Source organism: Cricetulus griseus, chromosome 4, assembly GCF_003668045.3.
Source record: "Cricetulus griseus strain 17A/GY chromosome 4, alternate assembly CriGri-PICRH-1.0, whole genome shotgun sequence".
In the NCBI taxonomy this organism is placed as follows: domain Eukaryota; kingdom Metazoa; phylum Chordata; class Mammalia; order Rodentia; family Cricetidae; genus Cricetulus; species Cricetulus griseus.
Genome location: NC_048597.1, coordinates 5,872,618 through 5,900,380, shown reverse-complemented (window position 1 = coordinate 5,900,380; position 27,763 = coordinate 5,872,618). Strand labels below are relative to the sequence as shown.

The window sequence follows — 27,763 nt, the reverse complement described above, 5'->3', positions numbered from 1 at the left end:
TCATCTGCTCATCTGGGTCATAGAAGCTATTCCACGAGACCTGGTCAACACATGCGCAGTGCACAGGACTGTTGGTGAGGACTGAGTCGACAAACACGCAGTGTCCGGAGCTTCTAGTTCAGCACTGCTGTTTGCCAGGGCACATCTTCTCTTCCACACCTACTCCTTTGGCTCCAAGCACCCAACTCTGAGTGTCCCACTCTCCCACCATTCTCTTTATCCACGATGTCTTAGTGCAGGAGTCTATAACAAAATACCTGAGGTTAGCTAAGTTATAAATCTGTTTTCCCTCATAGTTCTTGAGGCTGAGACGTGTAAGATCCAGGGGCTGCATCTGGTGGAGCCTCCCGAAGGCATCACCACATTGCAGAAACATGGACGGATTAAAGAACACACTTGAGAGGAGACGGCAGGATGTCTGCCACATGTTTATAACTGGATCCAACCCCTTAGATAACAGCATTTCTTTATTCATGTGCATAGTCACCCCTAGTCACTCCTGAAGCTCCACCTCTCCACAGGATGGCATGTGAACATTGAGGGACATGTCAACCATGGCAGAGTCCTTCTTCCATTTCTCCTCTTCCAAATCTTCCCAGGGCTCTCTGGTCAAAACTACTGCCTCCTTCCTGAAATCCCAATAAAAAAATACGTTCCACTGTGCTGCAGTGACATTTTCATGTGCCTTGCATACCCGAAGGGTTTATTTACAGCCATTGCTGAGGAAACCTAAAATCCTGTGGGATAGGGCACACCAGAAGTGAGTGCTCCAAAAGCTAGAAAGCACGGAGACACAAATGAAGCCAAGAAAGGAAAGCTGCAGACTATAAAGGGCTGTGGTTCCTGTGCCAGGAGTCCAGCATCAGGCACAAAGCCACAAAGATATGCTACTCGACACATTCCTCGTCACTGCAGAGCAGGAGATGCACTATCCCTGGGAGGAATTCCATTTCCACTTCTCCATGCTCATAAAACTGCCTGGCAAGCCAGGTATACCAGATGGCCCTTCCTGGGAGAAGATGAAGTTGATTTGGAAACTATGGTGTTTTTTCTTTTTTTTTTTTTCTTTCTTCCTTTCTTTCTTTCTTTCTTTCTTTCTTTCTTTCTTTCTTTCATTTTTTTTTTTGAGTTTCTGGGTTTGTGACTAAATGAGGAGACTGAATGGACATGCCCAGAGGGACCCAGCTACACACCTCACAGTGAGTCCCCTAAGACAGACCAGAGTGGGATACCTGGTTCCAGTGCAGAGGGGTCTTTGATGCCACTGGCGGCATCTTCAACCTGTCACCACAGGCCTCTCTCACTAGCTCCTACTCTCTTGTCAATATCGAAATCAAATCCTGAGAATCTACAACTCGCCTGTCCTGGGAACTGATGACATCACAGCCATGCCCTTCTGTGAATCAACAAGGGCAGAGACCAGTCCAGAATGCTGGGGCCGCCAGAAGACAAGGACCCGGACAGCTCACTCATCACTGACCTCCGTTCCACACATAGACACCTTCATTCTAGCAGGAAGATCGCTGGGGACAGGAAGGACTCTCTCAGCAACGGTGATGCAGAGACAGAATCAGAGACCACAGCAAGGGCTTCGCAGCTTTTCTGCAGTCCAGGCCACCCCACAGGCCCCTTTGCCTGGGATGTTGAGTGGTTCATAATGGAATCAATATCCTAGGAGTATAAAATGCAACTTGGCAGGGGAGGGAAAGGCGTAGTCCAAAGGGCAAGAGAGACTAAGGTCTTGGAGAGCCCCTACTTGCCACAAGCAGGTCCGCTCTATGGTCACCTGCAGGACAGAGAGGAACTCTGGCATCCAGTTCACGTATTTGGCTGACACAGACCCTCTTAGTAAGGAGAGCTGGGCTGAATGTCCCTAGACACACCATGTTGTCTTTCCCTCGACATGAAAACGTCATGTTGTACATCGCTCTCCAGCCCCTCTTCATTGTGTCTCCAGCTTTGTTCCGGTATTGCTACCCCTACGACACAGACTTTTCTACACCTCTATCTCCCACAGGTGTCTGTGTTCACCTACCTGTTTTTACAGCACTGTTGGCTGGCCCGTTCTTTGTGTGTGTGAGTGTGCAAGTTAGAGTGCATGCATGTGTGACACCTAGCAACCAACCTCAAGATTGTTCCTTCTGAGCTAGCCACCTTAGTTTTTGAGACAATGTTATCTCAGGGACACCCAGGGATTGTCACGTGCTAAGCCAGGCTGGCTGGCCAGTGAACCCCATGAATCTGCCTGTTTCTGTGCCCCATCTCCCACCCCCATGCAGATTTCAAGTATGTCCCATCATGCCTGGCTTTTTAATGTGTGTTCTAAGGATCGAACCCAGGTCCAAGCAAGGCAAACGCTTCACCAAAGGGACCCGCTCCCAACCCTGTCCTACTCTTTCATGCCAGTGTCTTTTGTTTGTTTTTGTTTTTCAAGACAGGGTTTCTCTGTGTAGCTTTGGAGCCTATCCTGGCACTCTGCTCTGTACACCAGGCTTGAACTCACAGAGATCGGCCTGCCTCTGCCTCTTGAGGGTTGGGATTAAAGGCGTGTGCCACCATCGCCCAGCATTCACGCCATTTTTAATTTACATTTTCTGTGGAGTCTCCCCTCAGCTCCTGAGTTTCCCCAAGGACAAGGATGGCATCTGCTTACTCCTGTGTCCCTTCAGCTTCCTAGAAACTTAATAAATATTTATTGACCAACTTATTATTTTTTTGGCTCCTTTGTAACAGAAACCAGGCCTGCTTATTTGCTTTGCTCGATGTTTAGCCTGCTGTGGGAGATAATTTGGGTTTCAAAACCACACTGAAAGAGGAGAGCCTACCTTTTTTTTTTTTTTTTTTTTTTGTGCTAAGTACTTCTCTATCCTTTGAAACTCCACACCATCTGTGGGCCCACGTATTGTTTGTAATAAAAAGGATCTCAATTCTACTGGCCATAGGAGTGACGCTTGAGGGGGATATGATGGCCTTTGGGGGCTGAGATACTTTCCAAGTCTCTGGGCCTTCCAAAAGGACATTACAGCCCTGTCCCTTTCCTAAATGTATTAAAATGATATAAACTTGGGAGCCTACATGAGGAATTTCCTGTGAGCGTTAATGGGGATTGTTTTTTGTTTTGTTTTATTTTGACTGTTTGAAGTGCTTACAGTATTATTTCAGCTGTGAACCAATCTTAGTTTTGAGACACCCTACATCTCTGCTCCACTGCTATAAAAAATCATTCACTTACTTTCCTCGGTCTGTAAGCTGTGTGTATCTTGGCACCCAAGGGAGAGAAGGCCACACCCTTCTACCTCCTGAAGAAAAGTTTTAATTTGAAATGGCTTTTCCACTTGTCCTGCTTTGAAAAATTAAGGTTTAAAAAAACTTTTGTTTTTCTAAATACTAAGTTTTCAAAGGAAGGATATTTTGGGGTTTAGGATTCCTTTTTCGAGTCTTTCATGTTCCTCTGGGTCTGGAACCCAACCTTCACAGTATCCCATGGGTCAGTTTAGTGACTAGAAATCTGTCTCAAGCCACTGTGGTTGCTTCGTAGTGTGGAGGCAAACCTCCTCACAAAATCTTTGCCATTGATTGTGTTCTGAGTCCAGAGGCCAGCGTAGCCATTCCACGTCTCCAAAAATGCTGGAGTTAGACTTTCATGAGGTGGAATTCTGGAGGTAACAGCCCAGCTCTGCCAGCATCCCCAAGCTCTCAGCTCTGGCTTGGGGGCTGTAGGTGTGTAGACACAAAGGCTGGCCTGTCCAGGTCAAGGTGTATGGCGCTCTCAAGCACATCCAGGCCTGGCCTGAGCCAGGCGACCCTGCACCTTCTGCTCTTCTCCCAAACTTGTACCCAGAGGAGCTTCTAGAATCCAAAAGAACCAGGCATCTCTTCCAATAGGACCTCATTTCGGTTTCTTGGTCGTTCTTGTGTCTTCTGGTTGTGACACTTCCTTGTAGAAAGTAGTTTGTGTTTCTCAGAGGGATCTGCTGGCAGGTGATGTGGGGGTTTCCTGTTCTATATATTAGTACATTGGTCCTGGGCCAGCCTGCCAAATTCCACCCATTGTTTTCTTGTTAGGACAAGAATACAATGTGGTAACCTGACCTGGTGTGCTAGGAGAGTGGTGTTAGCTTAGAGGGGGCGGTACCATCTGGGGGGTGCAGGTAATACTGCCTTCAACCTAGGGGGAGCGGTACCACCTTGGGGGGGGCAGTACCGCCTTCAGCTGGGGGTGTAATACCACTTTCAGCCTGGGGAGAGAGTACCACTTTCAGCCTGGGGAGAGAGTACCACTTTCAGCCTGGGGGGCAGCACCACCTGGGAAGAGGGAGGAATGGCAATGCTGCCTTCAGCTTCAGCCTAGGAGGCAGTAGCATGTTCAGCAGGGGAACTCCTTACTAGAGGAGGAGACACCCCCAGCTCCAGGTTTGGACCATTGAGTCCCCTAGGTCTGATGTGGGCTTTGGAAGACAAGTACCTCACTTTTTCCTGAAGACCCAGCATGCAGCATAGCGGGTCCCAAGGTCACGGTGGAGATCACAAAACTGCCAAACTGCAGGCCACAAACAGGCTTTTTTCCTTCATGTGTTTGGTGCTTTTTTTGTTGGTTGTTTTGTTTCGTTGTTGAGACAGGATCTCATTAGGTAGTCTTGGCTGTCCTGGAATTCACTATGTAAAGGAAGCTGGCCTCGAACTCAGAGATTCACCTGCCTCTGCCTTCCAAATGCTGGGATTAAAGGTGTGCGCCACCATGCCCATCTTGCAGACAGGCTTCTGAAGCCAATAAAATTGTGTGCAAAATGTATGTGGGTGTGTCATGTGGTACACGGGTTTTCAGGGTACAAGCCTAGAGGACCCATCAGACCTCTCCAAGGGAACCGTGACCTAAAGGGGTGTTTGTGAGACCTGCCTGTTCACGGCTGCAAACCCTTGGGTACAGTGCTGAGTGAACATAAGCCAATGCCTTGCAAGAATTCTACCAGGCCTGTGAACAGCAACGCCCCGGAAGCGCCAGGAGACTGTCCATGAGAGGCCCGCCCACAAATGCAGGGGCCACATTCAGCCATTGAACAAGAAATGGCCTGAGTCCAGGGTCTTTGGACTCACTCTTAGGACAGTGGGCAAAAATAGGGCATGGACTGGATTCAAAGTGTTTCCTAGGTGACTTCCCCAAGAAAAGTTAAAGAGCAAAGAAATCTGTTGGGAGGGCAGTTTCTCAGCTTCCCATAACTCAGCGCTCACCCAGCTGTGGGGACACTCAGGTCTTGCTTCCTTCTGGGAGGCATTGCTAAGACAGATATTTCCAGAAGACAGTGCCCCGGGGCAGACAGAAGAGATGAGTCACATGGGAGGCCAGAGGCCCAAGTTCAGAGTCAAATGAGGGCTGCTCACCTTGCCTCTCGAGGTCTAGCTCGCCCACCCACGGTGGCTGGCTAAAGCCCAGGATGGAAAGGTGTGGACAGTGTCATTATAATGATAGCTCGCTCCTGCTGACTTCCTGGCACCATCTTGTCTACCCTGCGCTGTTCTGTCCCAATGAGAGAAACCACAGCGTGCAGAAAGGACAATTGGCCGGGGGGGGGGGGGGGCAGAACCGGGGACTGTAACCCTAGGAGGTAATGTCTGCAGCAGAAAAACAGTTCACAAGAAGTTCGTCCTAACACTTTCCCCAGATGGATGAGTTTATTCTCAGAAGCTTGCAGCATCCGCATGTAGACTCCTGAGCCTACATAAACTCCTTGGCGGCAGTGGAATCTCCATGGAGCCCCTGGGAGTCCCCAGCAGCCTCCCCAAACCTGAAGGCTCACCAGAGAGCTTGCCAGAGAGTCTATTTGGCAAAGGTCTGGTCATTTGTTTACAGGTTCTGCCAGGGTGGTGGAGGGACCACACTTAGACACTTTTTAGACACTCACTGAGAAGTGCACAGCGTTCTGTTGCGCCCCCTGGTGGCAATTCGTAGGAAGGATGGGAAATGAAAGTGAGGGGGTCTCAGCCCCACCCACCACCCCCACCTCTCTGAGTATGTATTTTACAAGTTCTGTGATTAAATAAAGACCATCTAATAAAAGAGGTCTATTGTGGGACTGCTTTCATGTATAAAACGGTGGGCCCAGCTCGCTCCTGAAAGTGGGTGATGAGCCACAAACGCCCGGTGTGAACAAAACTCCAAATAACAACAAGCTGAGTGAACAGAGTTGAGGGCCAGCCGTTCGGCCCCTACAAAGGCCCGCTGGGACTGCCGTGGGAGCTGTCTGCAGCTGGCAGGTCCTTCCAGTCTGCCTGAGGCTTGCTGCCCATCTTCCGCGGATACACGACGGTGACCTTGCCTGGAGAATCTTCCTCGTCCTGCCTGGTTCTCACATCCACCGAAAGCATCGCACAGTTACCACAGCCTCTAAAAGCCAGCCTCAGGATAGCCACGTGCCCTGCAGCTTGGTGTGGACAGTGGGGTCATAGAGAGCGCAGCAGGCCCTGGGCCAGTCAGGGCTTGGACTCTCCCTTGTCTCTGTGGAGGTGAAGGACCTGGGGAGAGTTTACCTCTCTGAGCCTTGGCTTCCTTGTCCATCCGTGCCGTGAAACTGATTCTGGAACTTTTGAGAAGCACTCAAGGCAGTGGTCAACTCGCAGCGCCTTGGCACAGTGCCTGGCATGGAGACATTGGCTGGGTGTTAGCAGGTCATTTAACCCTTTCCATGGTTTGTGTGCCACCTGCGTTTGCGACCACAAACTACGTGGTTGAGACAAGGGGAATTTATCCCTCTTACAGTTCCAGGGCAGGAAGTCTGAAGTCGGCGTGGGTAGGACTGCTCCTTCCGAAGGCTCTGTGTTACTTTTGTCTCAAGTTTCTAGAACTGATGTTGATCTGCGGAGATCTCTGCTTATGGCTGTGTCACTCCAGTCTCTACACAACTGGGAACTGATGACGCCATGACAACCCCCCCCACACACACACACAGTCACACATACAATCACAAGGCCCCCTAGGCATCTTCACTGTGGAACTGTAGGCTTGCCTGGCCTTGGACTAAATGTTTTCCTAAATGTTTGTGTCTTCCAGGGTGCTCAGACTTACACCTCTTAGATATGTTGACCCCGACTGAGAGGAAGCGACAAGGCTACATCCATGAGCTCATTGTCACAGAGGAGAACTACGTTAACGACTTGCAGTTGGTCACAGAGGTACAGCAGCCCTGGAAGGCTGGAGTGGCTGGGGGTGGGAGGGACAGGTGGGCGCCCTGCTGAGAAGGCCTATGTCCTGACTCGGGTTGGGGCAGTCTCTGGTATATGAGGGATATCTGAATAGCAAATGACTCAGGGGGTTTACCCAGGAGGAGAAATGGTCACCCTGTGAGTCAGAGAGGCAGCTCTCACCCAGGGCCAAGGTCAAGAACACATAGATCCCAAACTAATGACTCATGGAAGGGTGTGTGTGGTCTGTGACTTGGGACTCTTGGCTGCAGTCAGAGAACTTGCATCTCAGTCACCAACTGGTTGATGTCACTAAGTCATATGGCATCCCTGACCCTCAGTGTTGGCTCCTGAGCAGAGACACTAGCTGCAAGTCTAGTTATTTCTAGTGCCGACATACTCCTGAGAAAATTCTACCACTATGGCTAAGCATGAAGGCATGTTCTCCATGAGACCGCTGGCCTGGGATGGGCTGCCCTTGTGGGTAGCCAGTGAAATGGCACTCTCTCTGAAAGGGTGTGATGAGAGCGTGTTATTCCTGCTAAAAGAAGGTAGGTAGCCTTTTACCCACACACAGTGAGAGTCACCATGTCAAGAAGTGGGTTTGCGAATCTGGCCAGAGGGTCACCTTCAACATGAAAAGTCCTGTCGTGGTCTGTAAGCCTATAGCCTAGCAAATGGCATCAGACTGTGACGTCGACCGCACATCCAGGAGGAATAGTGTTCGGTTCTTTGGTATTATGGGAGTTTCCCAATTGTGCTGTCTCAAGACATCTGCCTGCTGTAAATATGGGGTCAAAGTGTGTAGGGTATGAGCATCACCACTTAGATGTGGCATCCTGTGTGGACTTTACCCAGTTCACCATCCTATTAATGATTCATGCAGAACGAGGCTCCCAAGGAGCAGCCGCCACACAGGCCAAGTTCATTTCAAAGACAAGCTGTCCCTGTGCCCAAAGAGCTTTCAGAGGAGCCTGTGTACAGGTGCCTTGTGGGTAAGGGACTCAGCCACATTGAGTCCCATCCAGGGTCTGTGATTAGCTCTGAGTTATCTGCCCACCCAGCCAGAGCCTGGGAAGGGCCTGTTTATTTAGCAGAGCCCAGGAAGAGGGTGACGCGGTGCTCTCCATACCACCTGCTTCGAGCTCTGTGCTCTTGCCCTGCAGTTGCTTCCCTCAGAATGCTCATGGCTTGTTTGGGCCACACATGTCCACAGGCGTCCTCAAACTCCCATGTCCTCCTGGGCCCCCTCCTCACAGTGCGCAGGGGAGGCAGCCCCACCAGCATGCACTCGGGTCCTCCAGCCTTCTAGCTGCCTATTGGAGCCAAGTCTCCTCCTCCTCAGAATTCTCCTGGGCTCCCCTTGTCACACACTTGTCCCCCCAGCAAGGAGAAGTTGCAGTCTCTGGGTCCTCTCCCTTGTGCTAAACAAATCTGAGTGTGCACGTACGTGTGTACATGTGTGTGTTGAGCTGACTGCTTTCTGAACGGCTTCGTTTTCTACACCTGTAGATCTTTCAGAAACCCCTGATGGAGTCTGAGCTGCTGACCGAAAAAGAGGTGGCTATGATTTTTGTTAACTGGAAGGAGCTGATTATGTGTAATATCAAATTGCTGAAGTAAGCCTTTCTCCTCTCTAACCTCCATGGCACGTGCTTCTGCCTCTCTGTGTCGTCTGTCTGTCCTTCACGCATGCCTCCCTGTGTGTCTTTTGCTCCCACCCACCCCGGCTCGTTGCCTCTCACTGTGCCATCACCCTTCTGTGCTCTCACTCCTTCTGGAAATTCAGGAGGATTGCTCACAGTGCGGGGTGAACTGCCCGAGCATGCAGGGTCCTGCCCTGACCACAGTGGCAGAATTTCCTGAGCCGGGACAGTTCTGGCTCCTGGTTGTTGGCTGGATCCATGCTTGGGGGTGGGGCAGTTCTAGCCCCAGGGTGTAGTCTCTGACCTGGATTGCCAGCAGTGATTGTCTGTCTCCTGAGGCTCTGGGCTGCAGATGGAGAGTCCAATGGTACCCCACCGAAGACAAGAAGTATCTCAGGGGTTTCCCTGCAGCTGCGTGAAGCCACTTCTACAGTGTACCTGTTTAGGCTGCTGCAGAGCTGGAGCTACGGGACCTGGGTTTAGACCTCACCTCTTTGGGCCTCAGTTTCTCCCTCTACACACTTAGAGGACTGAATTAGACCATAAAGATTCCCTCAGTTTCTTAAAATCAAAATCAAAATCAAACCATCAGAACCCCAAACAGCAGTGCTCCTGTGACCCAACTGTCCATTGAAGTCTGGACCACCTCAATGCAACCCCAAGCTCCCAGCATCCGGCCTTTGTCAGCGTGCTCGAGCCACACCCAGGTCGCACAACAATGCTTATGCTTTCCTATTCTGGAGCACTCCCCACCCACCCCGGCACAGCAAGCTCCTGGTCCACACTAAGTACACAGAGTGGGCCCTGGGCCCAAGGGAGAATCTGAGCCCTCGCCCCATTTGGAGGGAGCCCACCTGCCCCCTGGAAGATGGGCTGTTTATCCCGGAACCTACGAGCACTGCGCTGATGTACTGGATGACAATGATTTAAAAATGGAGATCAGGGTTTTCTGTTAAAAACATACTTATAGGGAGATGTGTTGAGTGGGAAGATGAGATCTGTGTCCCCACCACCCATATAAAAACCAGGGGCGGGGGAAGCATGCGCCTATAATACCAGAGCTGGGAGAATCCCTGCGACTCACTGGTGAGCCAGTCTCGCTGAGTCAGTGAGCTCCGGGAAGAGGTCTGATCCCCTAAAATAAGATGGGGAGAGAGAGAGGAGGAGACTCAACACAGCTAGCCCTCACATGCTTGAGGGTGGGGGAGTTCCACTCAGATCTGCCTTCCCCACAGAAGGAGAGTCAAAAGTCACAATCTGCCTTCCCCACAGAAGGAGAGTCAAAAGTCACAGGCCTTTAAACTTGGTCCTGGCAGCTACCTCAGGCAGGCGGCCCTCTTACCCTTTGTTTTATTATTCAGATGAGTCTTAGCCAAGGAACTTGGGGAGGAAAGGGTTTATTTGGTTGATGCTTCCACTTGCTGCTCATCACTGAAGGAAGTCAGGACAGGAACTCAAACAGGGCAGGAGCTGATGCAGAGGCCATGGAGGGGAGCTGCTTACTGGCTTGCTCAGCCTGCTGTCTTATAGAACCCAGGACCACCATGCCAGGGATGGCCCCGCCCACCATAGGCTGGGCCCTCCCCCATCAATCACTAATTAAGAAAATGGACAACAGCTTGATGTTGCAAAACATTTTCTTAATCGAGGTTCGCCCCTCTCAGATGACTCTAGCTTGTGTCCAGTTGACATAAAACTGTGTAACACAGTTGTCCTCTAGAATTTGACGATAAGACCCTATTGCTGAGGACAACACATACCCAAGCACAGAGGCGTCAAGCTGGTTTTGACTTAAAGCCTCATCCCTACTGGCTAGCTTTCATGGTGCTAGAAGGTTTTATGTGACGGTTCTGGGAGAGAAGAGTCAGCAATAATCTTAGTCAGCTTGGAACCCTGTGAGCTACAATAATGACTGGCCTGGAAAAGAAAGTGCATTAGTAGGACTCTTCTCACTGTCCACGCAGTCCGTGGACGTCAGGTGCCGTGAGTGAAGGCCCTGTGCATTGAGTGTTCTTAGCTGACCTCTCCCCGCTGTGGACCAAGGCCTCTCATGCGCAGATCTTTCTTCCTATGAGGTAGCCACTCACCCAGACAGCTCAGGGCTGTAGTTGCAACAACTGGCTCACTGGGTCACCCACTACTTCACATGTCTGGCCTATGCAGTAGAACGTGCTAGCAAGGAGCTCTCAATTGAACCCAGCAGCAGTAAGCCAGGCCGTGATTTCAAGCTGGCTTCCCGTTTAGACAACTTGATTTTATAAGGGTGATGGTAGATTATCAGAACCCCGGGGCCTGCAGCATCCTTGAGACAGTGACTTACATGCGAGCTTTGACCCCCCCAGGCCTACTCTGTCACTTTCCCCATCATTCAAGCAGGAGGAAGAAGGTAAATGTTCTTACTGAGTCCCCCGGGAAAGCTGCTTTCGAGGAAAGAAGTGGCCGAGGGGGATCTTACCTGTTTGAAACGCAGTCATTTGTTTCTCAGCCTCCAAAATTACCAGTGGCTAATGCTTGAGCCAAGTTTTTCGGGGATACCCCACCCCAGCCCTCCAGTGGAACAGAGTCCTTTGGACCATCCTTAGTATATCAGGGTGAAAAAAACCAAAAGGGATAAAGGAAAGCAAATGGTCTGAAGTTTTTTAAGCTGGGAGACTTAGATTTGCTTAGCCTTGCCCACACCTCATGGTTTCGCCAGTGTGACCATGCAAGTAGTCACAAGAATTCACAGGGACACCTCCCAGCCCTGTTTTGAAATCATGTCCTACACCATCTGCACACCCGGCCACCCCCTGTCATCGTCAGGGCTGTTGAACACTCGGCCTCACTCGTGGTCTTGCCCCGGCAGTATATTGATACCCTTGCCATGTACAAGTTGAGAGTCTTCCATATGGTAAGACTGCACACTTGAGAGTTTGAGGGAAGGACACTCCTTCCTGGCTGCCACGGCCCTGAACACGGCACACAGCAGGTAGGCCAAGGGATGGACAGACAGACAGACAGACAGACACTCTTCTGTCCCTTCAGCTGCTGTTCCCAGCTTTCAGGATACAAACTGTTTGAGCTCATTGTGTGTGTGTGTGTGTGTGTGTGTGTGTGTGTGTTACCAGGTCAGCTTTAAATTAAACACATCCACAAAGCCCTGGACAGGAGATCACACTTCGTGTGATCATTTTTATCTGGATTTGGAGAACTTTGAGAAACAGGATGAGATTGCTTCTGGTAATGGATTTAAAAGTTTGTCTCTCCCTCCTGGTGACATAACTTCCCTCAGAAGAAATGGGCTCAGTGCCTAGACTGAACATTCATACATGCCCTGGGACAGCAGCAACACAGGGGTCTTCTCCGAGTTATTAAAGAAAGATGTAGCAAACAGCCTAGGCCATCCCTGTCTGTCTAGACTCACGTCTTTCTCTATCCCTTGTCTCCCAAATAGATGCTTTAGTGGCTCCCGGGTCTGTGTCCCCCACACTGGTTCCATTTCTCTGCAACCTGGAAGTGTGGGGTGTGTCAGACAGTGTGAAGGTGGGTGACTCACCACCCATGTTTCCGTGCAGAGCGCTGAGAGTCCGTAAGAAGATGTCTGGAGAGAAGATGCCAGTGAAGATGATAGGTGACATCCTGAGCGCCCAGCTGCCACACATGCAGCCCTACATCCGCTTCTGCAGCTGCCAGCTCAACGGGGCCGCTCTCATCCAGCAGAAGACCGATGAGGCCCCAGACTTCAAGGAGTTTGTCAAAGTAAGGAAACCAGGGCTACAGGGAGACCCTGGAAACTCTCCAGAGCGTCGTCTTGATGTGCTGTGGTTCATCAAAAGTCACAAGTGTCTTTCCACTAAAGGCCTCTGGGGATGGATGGAAGTCAGGAATGGCATTGAACTGGCCCGTGTGGTTCTCACTGCAGGGGAATGCTTGGACAGGAGAGCCATCCTTGAAAGCTTGGAAATAGCTCCAGGGGTATGTTCTCCAGGTGTTTACAGTATTTTTGAGGGGCAATGTCTAATTTATTTTCCTGGCCCATGCAGACAGGGGCCCCCTTCAGTTAGTATTCCCAGTTTTCTGCCAGCCTCTGGCTTTCACGCACAGAGGGAACACACAGGGTCCCTATAGCCCCTTGATCCCAGCTCTAGCTTGCTTCCCGTTGCTGTGATAAAAACACTCTGACCAAAGGGGAAGAAAAGAGTGTATTTGGTTTGCAGATTATAGTCCGTCGTCATCGAGGGGAATCAGGCAGGAGCTCATGGCAAGGATCTAGAGGCAGAAACCGAAGGTCTTAGAGGAACACCGATCACTGGCTTGCTCTCCGACTGGTATTCAGCTACCAGGCCCAGGCCCAGGCCCCAGGCCCACCTACTGAGGAGTTGTGCTGTCCAGAGTGCACTGAGGCCTTCTACATCAATTAGCAATTTAAAACAATGCTCCACAGACCAATCTGATGGAGACAGTTCCTCAACTGAGGTTCTCTTTCCCCAGAAGGGTCAAGCTCAGCCATCGTAACTCCTTTCCAATGGAAAGTCACGGGCTTGAGCTCTGTATGGCCCCCAGGACTCAGCATGAGATGCCACAGCCCTGCTGTCGGGCTGGCACAGTCGAGAGCCACATCCTCCAGGGACATTTGTGAAGTTGATACCAAGGCTGCTGGAGGTTTCTGTGTTAGGCTAACAGCCCTGGTACTTGGTGTTGCTAGGGGCAGAGGGTCCCTGCTAGTCAAAGTAGGCCCTCAAACAGCATTTACTTCTCTCAGGAAAAAGAAAAAAAAAAAAAAAAAAAAAACCAGGAAGAATTAAATGACTTCTCATAAGCAGGTATCTTTGGGTTTTTTGTTTGTTTGGTTGGTTGGTTTTTTGTTTCTTCGAGACAGGGTTTCTCTGTGACTTTGGAGGCTGTCTAGGAACTAGCTCTTGTAGACCAGGCTGGTCTTGAACTCACAGAGATCCACCTGCCTCTGCCTCCCAAGTGCTGGGATTAAAGGCGTGCGCCACCAACGCCCGGCAGAAACTGAATGAGCAGCAAGTCTTTGTGCCTCAGGCTTTGTGTGTGTGTGTGGGGGGGGAGTCCTCACCTCAGGAATCATGCTCCCTGAATCATCGCGGTGAGGTATCTCGGTGGCATCTTGACCAGAGGCGCCATATGCACGATGTTCTCTGCTCCCATCTGTCTCTACATTGAGCGCTTTGCTATGCTAGCCAGTGAATGAGGCATTCTGAGGACAGCCATGGTGGGAAAAGATGACTCAGAGGTGAGTCCAGGTCGAGACGAAGACAGAGGGTAGATGCCAGGTTGCCAGCACCACAGGCCGCTGTAACTTCAGCCGAGAGCTCAGCTCCTGGCCATGGGCAAGATGACTCCTCCTTCCTTGTTTCAGCTCCAGGGCAGGCTGAGGGGCTTGCTGCCCCCCCCGTCCTTCTCACTATTACTGCTTCACTTGACAGGTGTTTTGCCTCCTATGTTTCCAAAATGGTGGTGACCACAACTTGACACCAGGCCCAGGGGTGCCAGAACTCCAGATGTCTGTGCCTAAGACATTAAACTGGACCCCAGACATCTTTACCGCTGGCAGGCGAGGGGCTCCTTTTTGTGGTAGAAGGACTCTTGTCCACCGGAGGGGTTGATAGAGTTGGCAAAAGGGGTGGGAGGTTGGGTGGCTGGGAAGATGGTTCAGGGCAAAGCAGTTGCTGTTCAAGCAAGAAGAAGTAAGTGCCAGCCCCAGAACCTGCAGAAAGGTAGGCAAGAGCAAGCTCCCAGAGTCGACCTGGGGCCTCCTTGTCCACCCACCCACACACACGCGAGCACACACACACACACACACACACACACACACAGGCATACATAAACACACACATGTGCACACACACACACACACACACACACACACACACAGGCATACATAAACACACAGGTATGTGTGGAGTGATCAGCCCGCCGCTGCAGATAGTGGTATGGTTTTCTTTATTGAGATACACCAATCAAGCGAGAGGGAGGGAGCTGGAACCAGCGCTGGTAGCCGGGGGAGCAGAAGAGAGAAGGGGCCGGGTCTCCACATGCAGCCCTTAAGAACCTTCCCTTCGCCCCGCCCTTGTGGGCGTGTCTCGGTACACCTGGCACCTGTCCAGGTTGCCTGGGGTGGGGCTAGGGTGTCTCCCTACAGGTATACATAAACACACACATGCACACACACACACACACACACACACACACACACACACACACAGGCATACATAGACACACAGGCATACATAAACACACACATATGCACACATGCACACACACACAGGCATACATAAACACACACATGTGCACACACATAAGTAATAAATTTTTTTTTAATTGGTAAGAGGAAAGACACCAAAAGCCACTGGTGAAGACACTCGGCACAGCCCGCCCGAGACTGGAGTCTTAGCCCTCAGGCCTCAGCTCTGCCATCTCAGCTCTGCCTGGAGCTCCTTGAAGCCTGTGCAGGAATCAGATACATCTAAAATGAGCACTTGAACCAGTCTGTCTGGCTTCTCTTCCACTCGGTGGGATTTTTACTCTCACTGAATAGTCATTTTGACTCTTCTGGGCCCCTGGAATATAACAAAGTCTTTCAGACATCTGGAAGAAATTTTTAAGATAGAATCTCCTCTCAGAGAAGGTATGCTGAGTCTGGAGTCGGGGTGTGGATAGGTCGCATCTGAGGGTCCCCACTTGTCTTAGTTAGGGTTTCTGATGTTAAGAAGAGACACTGAGACCACAGAAACTCTTATAGAGGAGAACATTTAGTTGGGGTAGCTTCGTTTTTCATAGGTCTAGTCCGTCATTATCATGCTGCGACATGGCGGCATGCAGGCAGACATGGTGCTGGAGAGGAAGCTGAGTGTCCTGCACCTTGACTGGAGGCAACAGGAAGTGGTCTGTCTCACTGGGGGTGGCTTGAACATGTAAGATACCTCAAAGCCCACCTCCACAGTGACGCACTTCCTCCAACAAGGCCACACCTCCTAACAGTGCCGCTCCCTTTGGGGGCCATTTTCTTTCAAACCACCACACCGTCCTCCGTCTACAAATGGCTTCATCCTGGACCGTGACAGCTGGACAGAGCCTTCTAACTCCAGGCTCCTCAGTTACTATCCAAACGGATGGATAATGGGCGGGGAGTCCTAAATGACAAGTGTAATGTCACTGACTGGATTTTACAGATCTTTAATGCACATTAAAAATCTCCCCTCAGAGACTGGCGATGGACCCTCGGTGCAGGGGGATGCCTCTCTCCAGCTTCATCCTGAAGCCTATGCAGCGAGTCACGAGATACCCGCTCATCATTAAGAATGTGAGTATGGCCCCCTGTGCCTTGGCACGCAGAGGGAGACTGGAGGGAGCAGCAGGTAGCTAGAGGTGGTCGGAGGCAGGGGTGGGTTTCCCAGCCAGTACTCCTGGGGGCTGTCATGTGGAAGTCATGTGCCCACAGGGTGTTGAAGCCATCTGCTTGGTAACTGGGAGGGAAAAGATGGCTCTGTGTGAAAAAGACAAGCAAAACAGCCTTCGGATGGCAACCACGCGGCTTCCAAGCCAGGGGATGAGAGTTCCGTTCCCAATGCTTTCCCAGGGCTGGCACAGTGCCTCTGCGTAGAGTTTGGAGCAACAGAGAGGGAACACAATTCCTACCGCCTGTCTTGGGAAGGCCCTTCTCTGATGCCCCTCCCAATACCACACACCTGTTTTCCTCCTGGTCTTTAAAGAAAGCCAGCTCCAGAGAAAACAGAACTAGCGTTTTTGTGTCCACACCGGGAAATGAGCAGCTGGCTCTGCCCTCTGGGCTGTAGGGCCAGAGGGAAAGGAAGCCTGGTTCCCCAGGGAGGGAGAAGTTGGTTCCTTTATCTGAGGGTAGTTTTCAGAAACCTAACTGTGGGAACAGGTGTGCGCATGGTCGCTCTGGGACATGGGTGCCCCCCACGATGTGTACGCTTCTGTTCAGGCTCTCTGTGTGTAACCCCCTCCCTCCCACGCTACCCTCAGCCCGACCTGGCTTCACCCCACACCACACAGTAACGCATTTCCTTGAGTTCATTCATCTGGCAAGCGTCTCCCCCCACTGCCCTCTGTGTTTAATTATGCACCGACGCTGGAAATGAGCCTTTGAAGTGGGGAGCAGGGAGAAGACTGAAAATCAGGAGCCAAGAGGCACAAACCTTTAAGGAAGCTCACACTAGCGCTCACACCAGCATCACTACAAGACTGGTGTTGCTGCTCCGAGGAGCATTTAAGAGAAAGACCCGAGAGCTGGCACAATGGTACAGAGCTGGGGACAGTATGGTAACTGAGCTTTTCAGAGATTTACTTTTATTTGCTGTGTAGGGTTTTGCCCAAATGTATATCTGTGTACCACATGCATGCAGTACCCCCAGAGACAGAAGGTGGCATTGGACACCCCCACAACTGGAGCACTGATGTTTTTGTGAGCCATCATATTGGGTGCTGGGAATTGAACCCAGGTCCTTTGGAAGAGCAGCTTTGAGTCACCTGCCCAGCCCACAAGACTAAATGTTTCTATAATAGTGAGGGGGAGGATTCCTTGCATGGCTTCAAAATAAAACTTTATTTAAAAGTATTTTATTTTGAGATCAAGTGAGCCAGAGAGCGGTTGTGGGGAGGGGCACACAAGTGAAGGTCGGGAAAGTTCTCGCCTTCAGTGTGTCAGACTTGCCTGCTGGCCCTCAAACCTAGAGTCATGGCACTGTAAAAGAAGACTTTAATCCAGGACACACACTCAGTAAGGGAAGTAATTAAATGAACACGATAGATTTGTACCGCACAACTATTGAAAACTACTCTATTTCTGCTGCACGTCCCCGCCTGAAAAGGTACCCGGCTCTTCAACATCCTGATAAAGGCAGTGCTATTGCTAGAAAGATCTACTCAGGATTAAAAACACAAAAACAAAAACAAACCAGAAATCATATGTTGGGGCTGTGGAGGTGGCTCAGCCTGTGAGTGCCTGGGGCCTCAGCGTCCATGTAAAAAGCAGAGCATGGTGCCATACACCAGCCTTGGGGAGGCCCTGGTGGGGGTCCTAGCTGGCCTAACCTAATTGGTGAACCTCAGATGCCATCAAAAGATTCTGTATCACAAACAAGGAAGATGACTCCTGAGGGAGGGATGATAGCTGAGGGTGCCCTTTGGCCTTCACTCACTAGCAAACACACATACATACACATGTGCGTGCCCCCCCCCCCGCATCTTTCCCCCCCCCTGCAACATACATGCTTTTGTTCAGGGGGACCATCTGAATTGATTTCTGGGATGCAAAAGCACATACAGCTATGTATGTTCTCTAGGGGACATGAATGAGTGGTACACGGCACATGCCGCCCCACCCTACAATGCCCTATGCACTCATGAGTAGACCGTCACTCATGAGTTAATAAGATACTATTCAGTTCCAACACCGTGATTTCATCCTTGGTTCCCTCAGGCGAGCGAGCAGGCCAAGAGCAGCTGCTGGTGCCGGCAGGGAAGCCTGGCTTCTGTTCCTGGCCTCCGGCTGAGTTTCTTTCTTTGTGAAATAGAGTGAAGATTTTTGAAGAGTCCCTTCTGGCTGCACTGTTCTGTATGCCACCTAAGATCTGGGGTGTTTGTATGTGTGGTTTAGCGTTCATGCTGGGAGTTAGCATTTGCAGGGCAGGTCACAGTTTGTTCTGGGACATCCAAGACTGAGGCTGGGCTGAAAGGCTCAAGGGCAGGGCCATCCATTGCCTTCCTTCAGCAAGTATAGGCCCCACCGAGCCCAAGACAATGGCTGTGGTGGGCACCACGCAGGAAAGCGCTGGCTTCCATGACCAGGGGGCCAGGCCCATCCGCACTGTGGAAGGTGGCCTGACAAGGCTGTTGTTGTCCTTTCTTCTCCCGTACAGATCCTAGAAAACACCCCTGAAAACCACCCTGACCACAGCCACTTGAAGCACGCCCTGGAAAAGGCGGAAGAGCTGTGTTCCCAGGTGAACGAGGGGGTGAGAGAGAAGGAGAACTCGGACCGTCTGGAGTGGATCCAAGCTCACGTGCAGTGTGAAGGCCTTTCTGAGGTAGCCCTACGGGGTGGGGCCTGCACCGCTCTCATCTGAGCACCGCTCTCATCTGAGCATGGGCAGGCAGCACAGAAGGGATGAGGAAAATGGCCACTTCCTTCTCCAGCCCACTGCTCATTTTCCCATCAGCCACCTCTCTTCTGTTCGCTAATACAACCAATGTGTATTTTTAATTTCCATTATATTATTTCCCATTGTCAAAAATGTATTTATCTTTTTCAGATGTCCTAGCCCCTTTTATGTGTCTTACTCCTTGTTCAAATGTTCATGTTTCTTAACACACCTTAAACATTTGTGTGTACTTCAACACCTGGTAGTCCCAGGGTCTGAGGGTCATATTCTTTTGTCTGTTGTTTCTGATAGCTCTCACTCAGTGTGCCTTATTTTTCTATATGTACCTTTATTTATTTATTTATTTTCTGTACTAGCCGTCAGACCCAGGGCCGCTAGCAGGATGGTTAAGTACTATTTCAATGAGCCATACTGGGAACTAGTTGTTTTTTGTTTTTTGTTTTTTTTAACTTCCCCTGTGTGCATCTTTGCAGCCACCCTCTGTTACATTTAGAGGGAATTTGGGGATCACGTTGAACAGGAGGATTACAGCTGTGGTCTTGTGTGAGAGCTGCCCGCTGCTCACAGAGTCCAGGCAGCTTGTTCACCTCCACACACCAAAACCGAAACTTCAGTCTGTCATTTTTCCTTGGAGCCAGGCTTTTGGAGAGTCAGTCTGCTCAGTCCTTCGCCTCAGCCTTGGAGTCATCTCTCTTCCCCCTGCCACAACAGTGGAGACTCAGTGGCAACAGGTCCAAAGGGCTCTCGGGGCTAATGCCGCCTTTGAAGTTTGGTCTTCTAATAATCTTGTTTTCATTCTGCTTTGGGGGTCTGCACATTTCTTAGTTTTTTTAATTTTTTTTAACCAGCTTGCATTTTAAAGGTATCTTGCTTTTTTTGTTTGTTTGTTTTAGCTTGTGTTGGGAGTCGTCTGGATTCTATCCCACACACTTGTCTTTGCTGGCCTTTCGTCTTTGCTGGCCTTTCACGTGTTCCCTGTCGCTTACCCTTCACTCTCATTCTTTCTGCTTGTGTTTCCTCTGTATCTGAGTGCATGGGTGTGCAGACATATACGTGCACTCTCTGTATATAAACAGATTGCTACAGTTTCCCAAAACGCCCAGGGAGACTGAGTCTCACTCACCCTCCTTCCCCGTGGGGTCCTCCCCTGCAGTGAAGGTGTGCACCAGCTATGGGCAGCCCTGCAGAAGCTGACGTGATGGCTGTGGTTCTCATTTCAGAACCCAGGGACAGACAGCCTTTAGTTGGCTACCTCACTCATTTATATGAATCATTTATTATCTGCTCAGATGCCATTGTTCAAGGCTCAACCCCAAGTACACTTTAAAGAGAGAGAGAAAGAAAGGTTGGGACCCCTAGGGGCTGGAGAGATGGCTCAGCAGTTGAGAGCACTGGCTGCTCTTGCAGAGGACCCAGGGTTCAGGGTGGCTCACAACCACCTGTAACTCCATTTCCAGGCAATGGGCCCCCTCTTCTGACTTCTACTGATAGCTGGCATGCATGTGGCTCGCAGACACATATTCAGGAAAAACGCTCACACACATTAAAAAACAAAAAGCGCGGCTCCTACATTTGAAGAGATTATGATTCTGCCTTGTGCTTCCGCTAGGAGCCTAGAGATGAGTCTCATCCTTCCTGCCCATCAAGAGAGCTCCTGTGGGGACGTCACCATCAGCCTTCCAGGCTCGTCCATCCTTAGACCTAAGGGTGAAGTAGAACAGACTCTCCTTGTCACCTCTAGGTCTCTGGTCACCCAATCACTGTCAGGTTTTCTTCCACACTGGAGGTGGACGGGGTAGACACCAACATCTCTTAGGGGACATCTATTGTGAGTCCCATGGCCTCTTTCCAGGAAGTGTGTCTGTAATCACGATCTGGAGAGAAAATTTCCCTTGAAGGCAGCTGGAGAGTGTCATGTAAGGTGACGTGGGCCATGTGCTGGCCTGAGGTGACAGCCTCTAGGAGATGCCAGGCCCGCATATCAGCACTCACAGCTGTCCCCGTGATGGCGAGTGGAGGAAAGGAGCCATTCCCTCCAATCCCTAGACTAGCAAGCTGGGCGAGATTCAGCACGCACCAGACTGTCATGTAGGGCTTTGAGGGTCACTTGGCACCCCAGGATCTTGCAGCCCCTCGAGTCCTGGAGGCTGGACTCTACATCTGGGAAAGTGGCCTCTGTCCATGAGCTTATACGTGAGTTCTGCCATTTCTGGAGCACTGAGGACTCTTTGAGCTCTGTGGGGATTTCCTGTTGGAGCTGGTTCTTGCTGCTGTTACTTCAGTGTAGCACCCCACATGGAGCAGAAAGCCAAGAGGGAGCTAGTGGGCCGTCTTTCTTCCTGATGCCCCTCTTCTCGATGAACGGAGGGGAGAGGAATATCCACCACACCCTGAGATAGAGTGAAACCCCAGCAGAAAGGCCGGAGCACCCAGAACCCCAGAACCTGTGCTTTCTTGTCTTGGCAAGCTGCTGCTGGGAGTCCTCAGAGCCATTCTTGGTTTGTGTGTTGGATTCAGGCCTGCTGAGGGCCAGCCTTCATGCTTGAGACCCAGAAACAAAAACAAGAAGGGGGGAGGGGGGCTCCCTTCATCTCGCCTTCTTCCTGTCTGGTTGCCTTTTCCAGCAACTGGTGTTCAATTCCGTGACCAACTGCTTGGGGCCGCGCAAGTTTCTGCACAGCGGGAAGCTCTACAAGGCCAAGAGCAACAAGGAGCTGTACGGCTTCCTCTTCAACGACTTCCTCCTGCTGACCCAAATCACAAAGCCCTTAGGCTCTTCCGGCACCGACAAAGTCTTCAGCCCCAAATCGAACCTGCAGTATAAAATGTACAAAACGGTAAGGTTCAGTCTTGGTCGCAGGAAGAGGAGTCTCCAAAGGAGTCCATTTCTGAAGGTTTGGTGGAGACAGCCAAGGGGCGGATCGAGGACAGGGGAGGAGCCAGGCAGAGTAAGGGGAGGGGCCAAGGTGGTCAGGGGAGGAGCTAGGATAGAGTAAGAGGAGGGGCCAAGGTAGTCAGGGGAGGAGCTAGGCAGAGTAAGGGGCGGAGCTAAGATGGTGTAAGGAGAGGAGCTAGGACAGAGTAAGGGGAGGGGCCAAGGTAGTCAGGGGAGGGGCAAGGTAGTAGAGTAAAGGGAGGGGCTAAGATGGTGTAAGGGGAGGAGCTAGGATAGAGTAAAGGGAGGGGCTAAGATGGTGTAAGGGGAGGAGCTAGGATAGAGTAAAGGGGAGGAGTCTAGGAGAGGGTAAGGGGAGGGGAGGAGCTAGGAGAGGGTAAGGGGAGGGGCGGAGCAAGCTGGTAAAGGGCGGAGCAAGCGGAGTAGAGGACTGTCATGTCCCACCTTTGCTACACCACTCTATTTGGGGAATACCACTTCCCACGTGACAAAACCAGGGAGAGGAAGTTATGATCAGTGGAGTGAGGAGTGTTGCTGGAGCCTGTGTGTGAAAGCCCTGGGAGGGACTCTTGGATGCAACGGGGAAACCGGGAAACACTTCCCACGGTTCGGTTGTCTTGTAAAGGCTCTAAAGCGAGCGGAGCTGTATTTAGACGTCAGCGCTAACGGGGCTGCAGAAGTGGCAGCACCCACACGACTGCTCACAACCGTTTGTAACTCCAGTCCAGGTGACTTGGTGTCCCCGCCTCTGGCCTCTGGGGACATTGCACACCTGGTGCACAGACCACGTTAAAGTTTCCACATTTAATCTGTGTTCTGGTGTAGTCCGTGTCCTGGAACACACAGCCCTCGCTAGGTCACGGGGTCGCGAACACACAGGCACATGCTCCGTGTAACTTGCTGACATTCGTGGGCAGGCGAGCACGCGCGCAGCGGGGTGAGCACGGAGAGCCCTGCTTTGTCCTGCAACTCCTTTCTCTCGTTTCTTCACAGCCTATTTTCTTAAACGAGGTTCTAGTGAAGTTGCCCACCGACCCGTCTGGAGACGAGCCCGTCTTCCACATTTCCCACATCGACCGCGTCTACACCCTCCGAGCAGAGAGCATAAACGAGAGGTAAGCCCCGGCCTCCCCGGGTGGGGCCCCGGGTGGGGCAGCGTGTGCCAGCATCCCCAGCCGCCGTTCCCGCCCCTCTGTGTGGGGGAAGTGTCATGCATACTGTTTTTCAGAACTTCTCAAGAGCTGGACATCTGGCTTGAGGTTTTCGAAATAAAACGGACTGAAATCAGCTTTGCTCCAGGCTTTCTCTGTCTTTTTCTTTTCTCTTCTCTTCTCTTCTTTTCTTTTCTTTTCAAGAAATGGTCAGCGGCCTTTGAGGTATCTCAGCCGCTTAGACGGCCCCAGGTTTCCCAGGTCGCCCCAGCCTCTGGGTCAGCCATCTGGGTCTTTGGGTTGCTGGTATTTTTTGCTTCAGTCTTAGACTGTCCCGGAGCCAAAGGGAACAGATGACTTAATGAAGGGAGAGCTTGACACAGGCCAACAACATTCCCCAGAACATTCGTGCCAGCAACAAGATTGGCTGAAGTTACTGTGCATATGGCAGGTGCCTCCTGCCGAGGACTCTGCGAAGTTTTCACAGACAGACAGACAGACAGACAGACAGACAGACCGACCGACCGACCCTCTGCTGTCTCCCTGGGTCCGCCAAGGAGGGAGGGGAAGGAGCCTGCCTGCCCCTCCCCAGCAGTTATCAGACTGTCTTCGTGGGAGTGGGAACGTGAGGGAGAGCTCGAGGGCATGCAGGGCGGTGACTCCGGGAGTGGAGCACTTGCCTCAAGTGCACAAAATCCCGGGTTCGATTCTGAGCACCCCATAAACCAGAAGCGTGTGCAAGCAACCCCCGCACTCAGAAGGCGGAGCCAGGGAGAGGAGTTCAAGGCCGTCCTCTATTAATTAGTGAGTTCCTCACCAGCTGGGACTAAACTATATGAGACCCTGACCCTGACTCAAAAAAAAAAAAAAAAGAAAGACTTCCTTACTCATGATAGAGATAATTGTTAGCGCCACGTCATACAGAATCAGTCTTTCTTTTCTGAGCCTTTGCTGCTAAATTCAAATAAACCAGGTAAAAAGAGTCCCGGAAACAGAATTTGAGCAGACCCCAAGCCGGTTCTGTTCTCTGTTCTGAGCGATCTGTTCCCTCTTTCCTGTCCAAGGACTGCCTGGGTGCAGAAAATCAAAGCTGCCTCTGAACTCTACATAGAGACCGAGAAAAAGAAGCGCGAGAAGGCGTACCTGGGTAACGTGGCTGAACGGAGGGCGAGCGGGGCGGGGCGGGAGAGCCACCGAGTCCAGCGGGTGTCTCTGGGGCTGGAACTCGTGCATGCGCAGGAATGGCGCGAGCGAGGTGGGGCAGGAGGATGGACGGAGTGTGCGAGGGGGCTTCGCGCTCTAGCGGGACAGATGCTCCGCAGGCTGCCGGCCGACGAGCTGCGGGGGGGGGGGGGGCATCAAAGCGAACTTTGTGTTGTTTTCTTGCGGTCTAGTCCGCTCCCAGCGAGCAACCGGTATCGGAAGGTTGATGGTGAACGTCGTAGAAGGCATTGAGTTGAAGCCCTGTCGGTCACATGGTAAGGGCCGTGAGTCCCGCCCTTCATCCTCCACCCTAACCAGCCTGACATTATCTGTGCTATTGCTTGTGTAAATTTCCTGCTGATGTTTGGTTTTCTAGAATGCCAAAGAGCCATATGTACACACGTACACACACACACACACACACACACACACACACACACATACATATGCATATTGACACACACACATACTATATATATATATATATATATATATATATATATATATGACACGATACATATTGACACACACACACATACATACATATATATATATACACACACATATATTGACACACACACACACACACACACACACATAATTTTTGTAAGTTCTTTTCTATTGTCCTGCTTTTCAGTAAGACCTGAGAGGTCGCATTCACAGTACGAGTGGAATACATCACACATGATATAATGTGCACAGATAGAAGGGATCTGGCTTTGGAGCCTTGTTAATGGATTTGTTAATCTAGATGTGATACCAAAATATGGGCGTGTCCACAGATTTCCCACTTGTTAATCTCCAAGGTTGAGGGGGATGGAAATGAAATGTGTCCCACCTGGCAGGGGCTTTTGTTCACTCCAGGAAAGAGCAACCCGTACTGTGAGGTGACCATGGGCTCTCAATGCCACATCACCAAGACAATCCAGGACACACTGAACCCTAAGTGGAATTCCAACTGCCAGTTCTTCATCAGAGACCTGGAACAGGAAGTTCTCTGCATCACTGTGTTTGAGAGGGACCAGTTCTCACCTGATGGTGAGTGGAAAATGGCCCTCAGGGCACCCTTGGTCCTGCCCCATCCTCTTACAGGGAGGGGTACATGCTTTCCTGAACCCAAGCCTGGCACTCCTGGAGTTCCCTAGAGATTAGGTTGGCGTTGTGCAAGGAGCTGCTGGAGCCAACTGAGTGGGTGTGGGCAGGAAGGGCTGGGGCTGGTTGCTTCACTGATCTAGACAAAGACTAAAGTGATCTGCTTTCCAGCACAGGCAGCTATGAGAAAGGGCATGCCTAGAAACCTAGATGTAGTTTCTTTTGTTTTTCTGTCCTTGGCTCATCAAGGCTCAATAAGTAAAGACACTTGGTTGCCAAACCTGATGGTTTGAGTTTGATCCCTAGGATTGACACAGTGGAAGGGGACTCCTGTCAGTTATCCTCTATCTCAACACGTGCTGTGGTGTGTACACGGGCAAACACATACACACACAAAGTAAATAAGTAAATGTTTAAAAGAGCAATGATGTAGCCACATTTGGTGGTTCACACCTATAATCCCAGCATTCGAGAGGCCGAGACAGGAATTATGAGTTTGAAACCAGTGGGGCTACATAAGGAGACCCTGTTAAAAATGTAAAAGATGGGGCTGGAGAGATGGCTCAGAGGTTAAGAGCACTGACTGCTCTTCCAGAGGTCCTGAGTTCAATTCCCAGTAACCACATGGTGGCTCACAGCCATCCGTTATGAGATATGGTGCCCTCTTCTGGCCTGCAGGCATTCATGTAGGCAGAACACTGTATACATGATAAATAAATAAATAAATAAATATGTAAAAGATGGGCTGGAGAAATGGCTTAATGGTTAAGAGCACTAGCTCCTTGCCCAGCTTTAAGAATAATGTTTATGCATTTGCCTACATGAGTTTGTGTGCAACACATGCATGTAGGAGCCCATGGGAGCCAGAAGATGGTGTTGGATGCCCTGGAATTAGAGTCGCAAGTGGTTGTGAGACACTGGGTGGGATACTGGGAACCCAAATCAGGTCCTCTGGACGAGCAGCATGTGTTCCTAACTGCTGAGCCGTCTCTCCAGCCCACTCCTGGCTTTCTTTTTAAATACAGACCCTGGGGACCAAATTTATGTCCTTGTGTTTGCAAGGCAAGTACTTTTACTGACCCATCCATCTCCTTGACCCTATTAATATACTTTAAAATGGACGCAGAATATATTCTGTGGGCTATCGCAGTAAGTATATATGATATGTAACAGTAAATGGGTAGTTGGTATACACATTACCTTGGATATATTTTATTTTGCTTTATTGAGAATATTTTAAAACTTTCTTTGGTTTTCTAGCAGTGAGATACTATGGTGCATTGACCACTCCATGGGGAAGTAAACTGGGAACAACGCCAGTGCTGGTCTTACAAGCAGCCTTAGAGGAGGTGGACCCTGGCGGTGTCGTAGGGGATCCCCAGTGTGACCGACATGCACCTTGGAGACAAGGAACTCTTTCTGAGTATGCTTTGCTTTCTCTCCTTTCAGATTTTTTGGGTCGGACAGAGATCCGAGTGGCTGACATCAAGAAAGACCAGGGCTCCAAGGGGCCAGTTACCAAGTGTCTCCTGCTGCACGAGGTCCCCACGGGGGAGATTGTGGTCCGCCTTGACCTGCAGTTGTTTGATGAGCCATAGCCACCCCGGATGATCATGAAGGACTTCCTCTCAAGGCCCCATGTGCTGTCTGGTGGTCAGCCATGGGGCAACAGGGACAGCAGAGACAAAGGTCCCTCAAGGCTCCTAGGAGTAGTTCTCGACAATCCTGCTCTTCAAACCATGTCCCGTTTTATGAATCCAGATTCTCTTTTCCTTTGTCCCCATTACAGGTCTCATCATGCCTTCTAGAGTCTCTGAAATCCACAATCTTAAACTAGGTTCCCCTGGGAGCCTAGATCCTTCCCCTGGCTGGAGGTGTGGGTCTGGTTACTATAAAATAGATTTATAAATGCAGTGACTGTATTTTGGAGAACTTGTGTAGGCCTCCTATTTCTCCCCTCTAGCAGCCCCTTTGTAAACTACCTGGCCTATGATGCCCGGTGCGTGGTGTGTTTAGTCCGATTGTGATGGAATTGTTGCTGCTTTGGAGTCCAGCTCCCACTGGGAAATGGGGCCCTGGATTGAAAGCTCGTCGTAATGACTCGTGGAGCAGGCACTGACTTAGCTCTCCCGAGAGCCATTACTGGAAGATTCTCAAGTGTGCGTTAGAGCTGTTCAGACCTGGATTAGTGTCTCAGTGGAAACACACTGGTGTTCTGTGGAGTGGTTCATGGTGTGCTTGGAGAATGGTTCTGGAAGCTCATCTATGAAGTTCCGTCCTGATGAATTAGATCCATTTCGGGTCCCTGGGAAGGCTTGATGGCATGGAAGCTCACCTATGAAGTTGTGTCCTGATGAGTTTTGGGGCACTGGGAAGGCTCCATGACATTATTGAGTCCTGGTTGCCGGCTATTATCGGAACATTCTCTGGGCTTGGAGACCCTGTGATGAGAAGTCCTGTCTGGTGACC

The 27,763-nt window shown here is 50.8% G+C and overlaps 1 protein-coding gene across 1 annotated transcript in view; it reads left to right on the top strand.

The window, feature by feature from the left end:
* Positions 1–27,223, top strand: part of Itsn1 (intersectin 1) — a 174,619-nt gene extending 147,396 nt beyond the window's left edge. Inside the window, exons 29-39 of the mRNA XM_027415599.2 lie at positions 7,046–7,167; positions 8,689–8,795; positions 12,377–12,560; positions 16,030–16,128; positions 18,710–18,877; positions 21,577–21,789; positions 22,842–22,963; positions 24,064–24,146; positions 24,394–24,477; positions 25,067–25,240; positions 26,744–27,223. Of these exons, the coding sequence (XP_027271400.1) occupies positions 7,046–7,167; positions 8,689–8,795; positions 12,377–12,560; positions 16,030–16,128; positions 18,710–18,877; positions 21,577–21,789; positions 22,842–22,963; positions 24,064–24,146; positions 24,394–24,477; positions 25,067–25,240; positions 26,744–26,892 (1,505 nt within the window). The 3' untranslated portion in view covers positions 26,893–27,223. The remainder of the gene's footprint in view (positions 1–7,045; positions 7,168–8,688; positions 8,796–12,376; positions 12,561–16,029; positions 16,129–18,709; positions 18,878–21,576; positions 21,790–22,841; positions 22,964–24,063; positions 24,147–24,393; positions 24,478–25,066; positions 25,241–26,743) is intronic.
* The last annotated feature ends 540 nt before the right edge of the window (positions 27,224–27,763 follow it).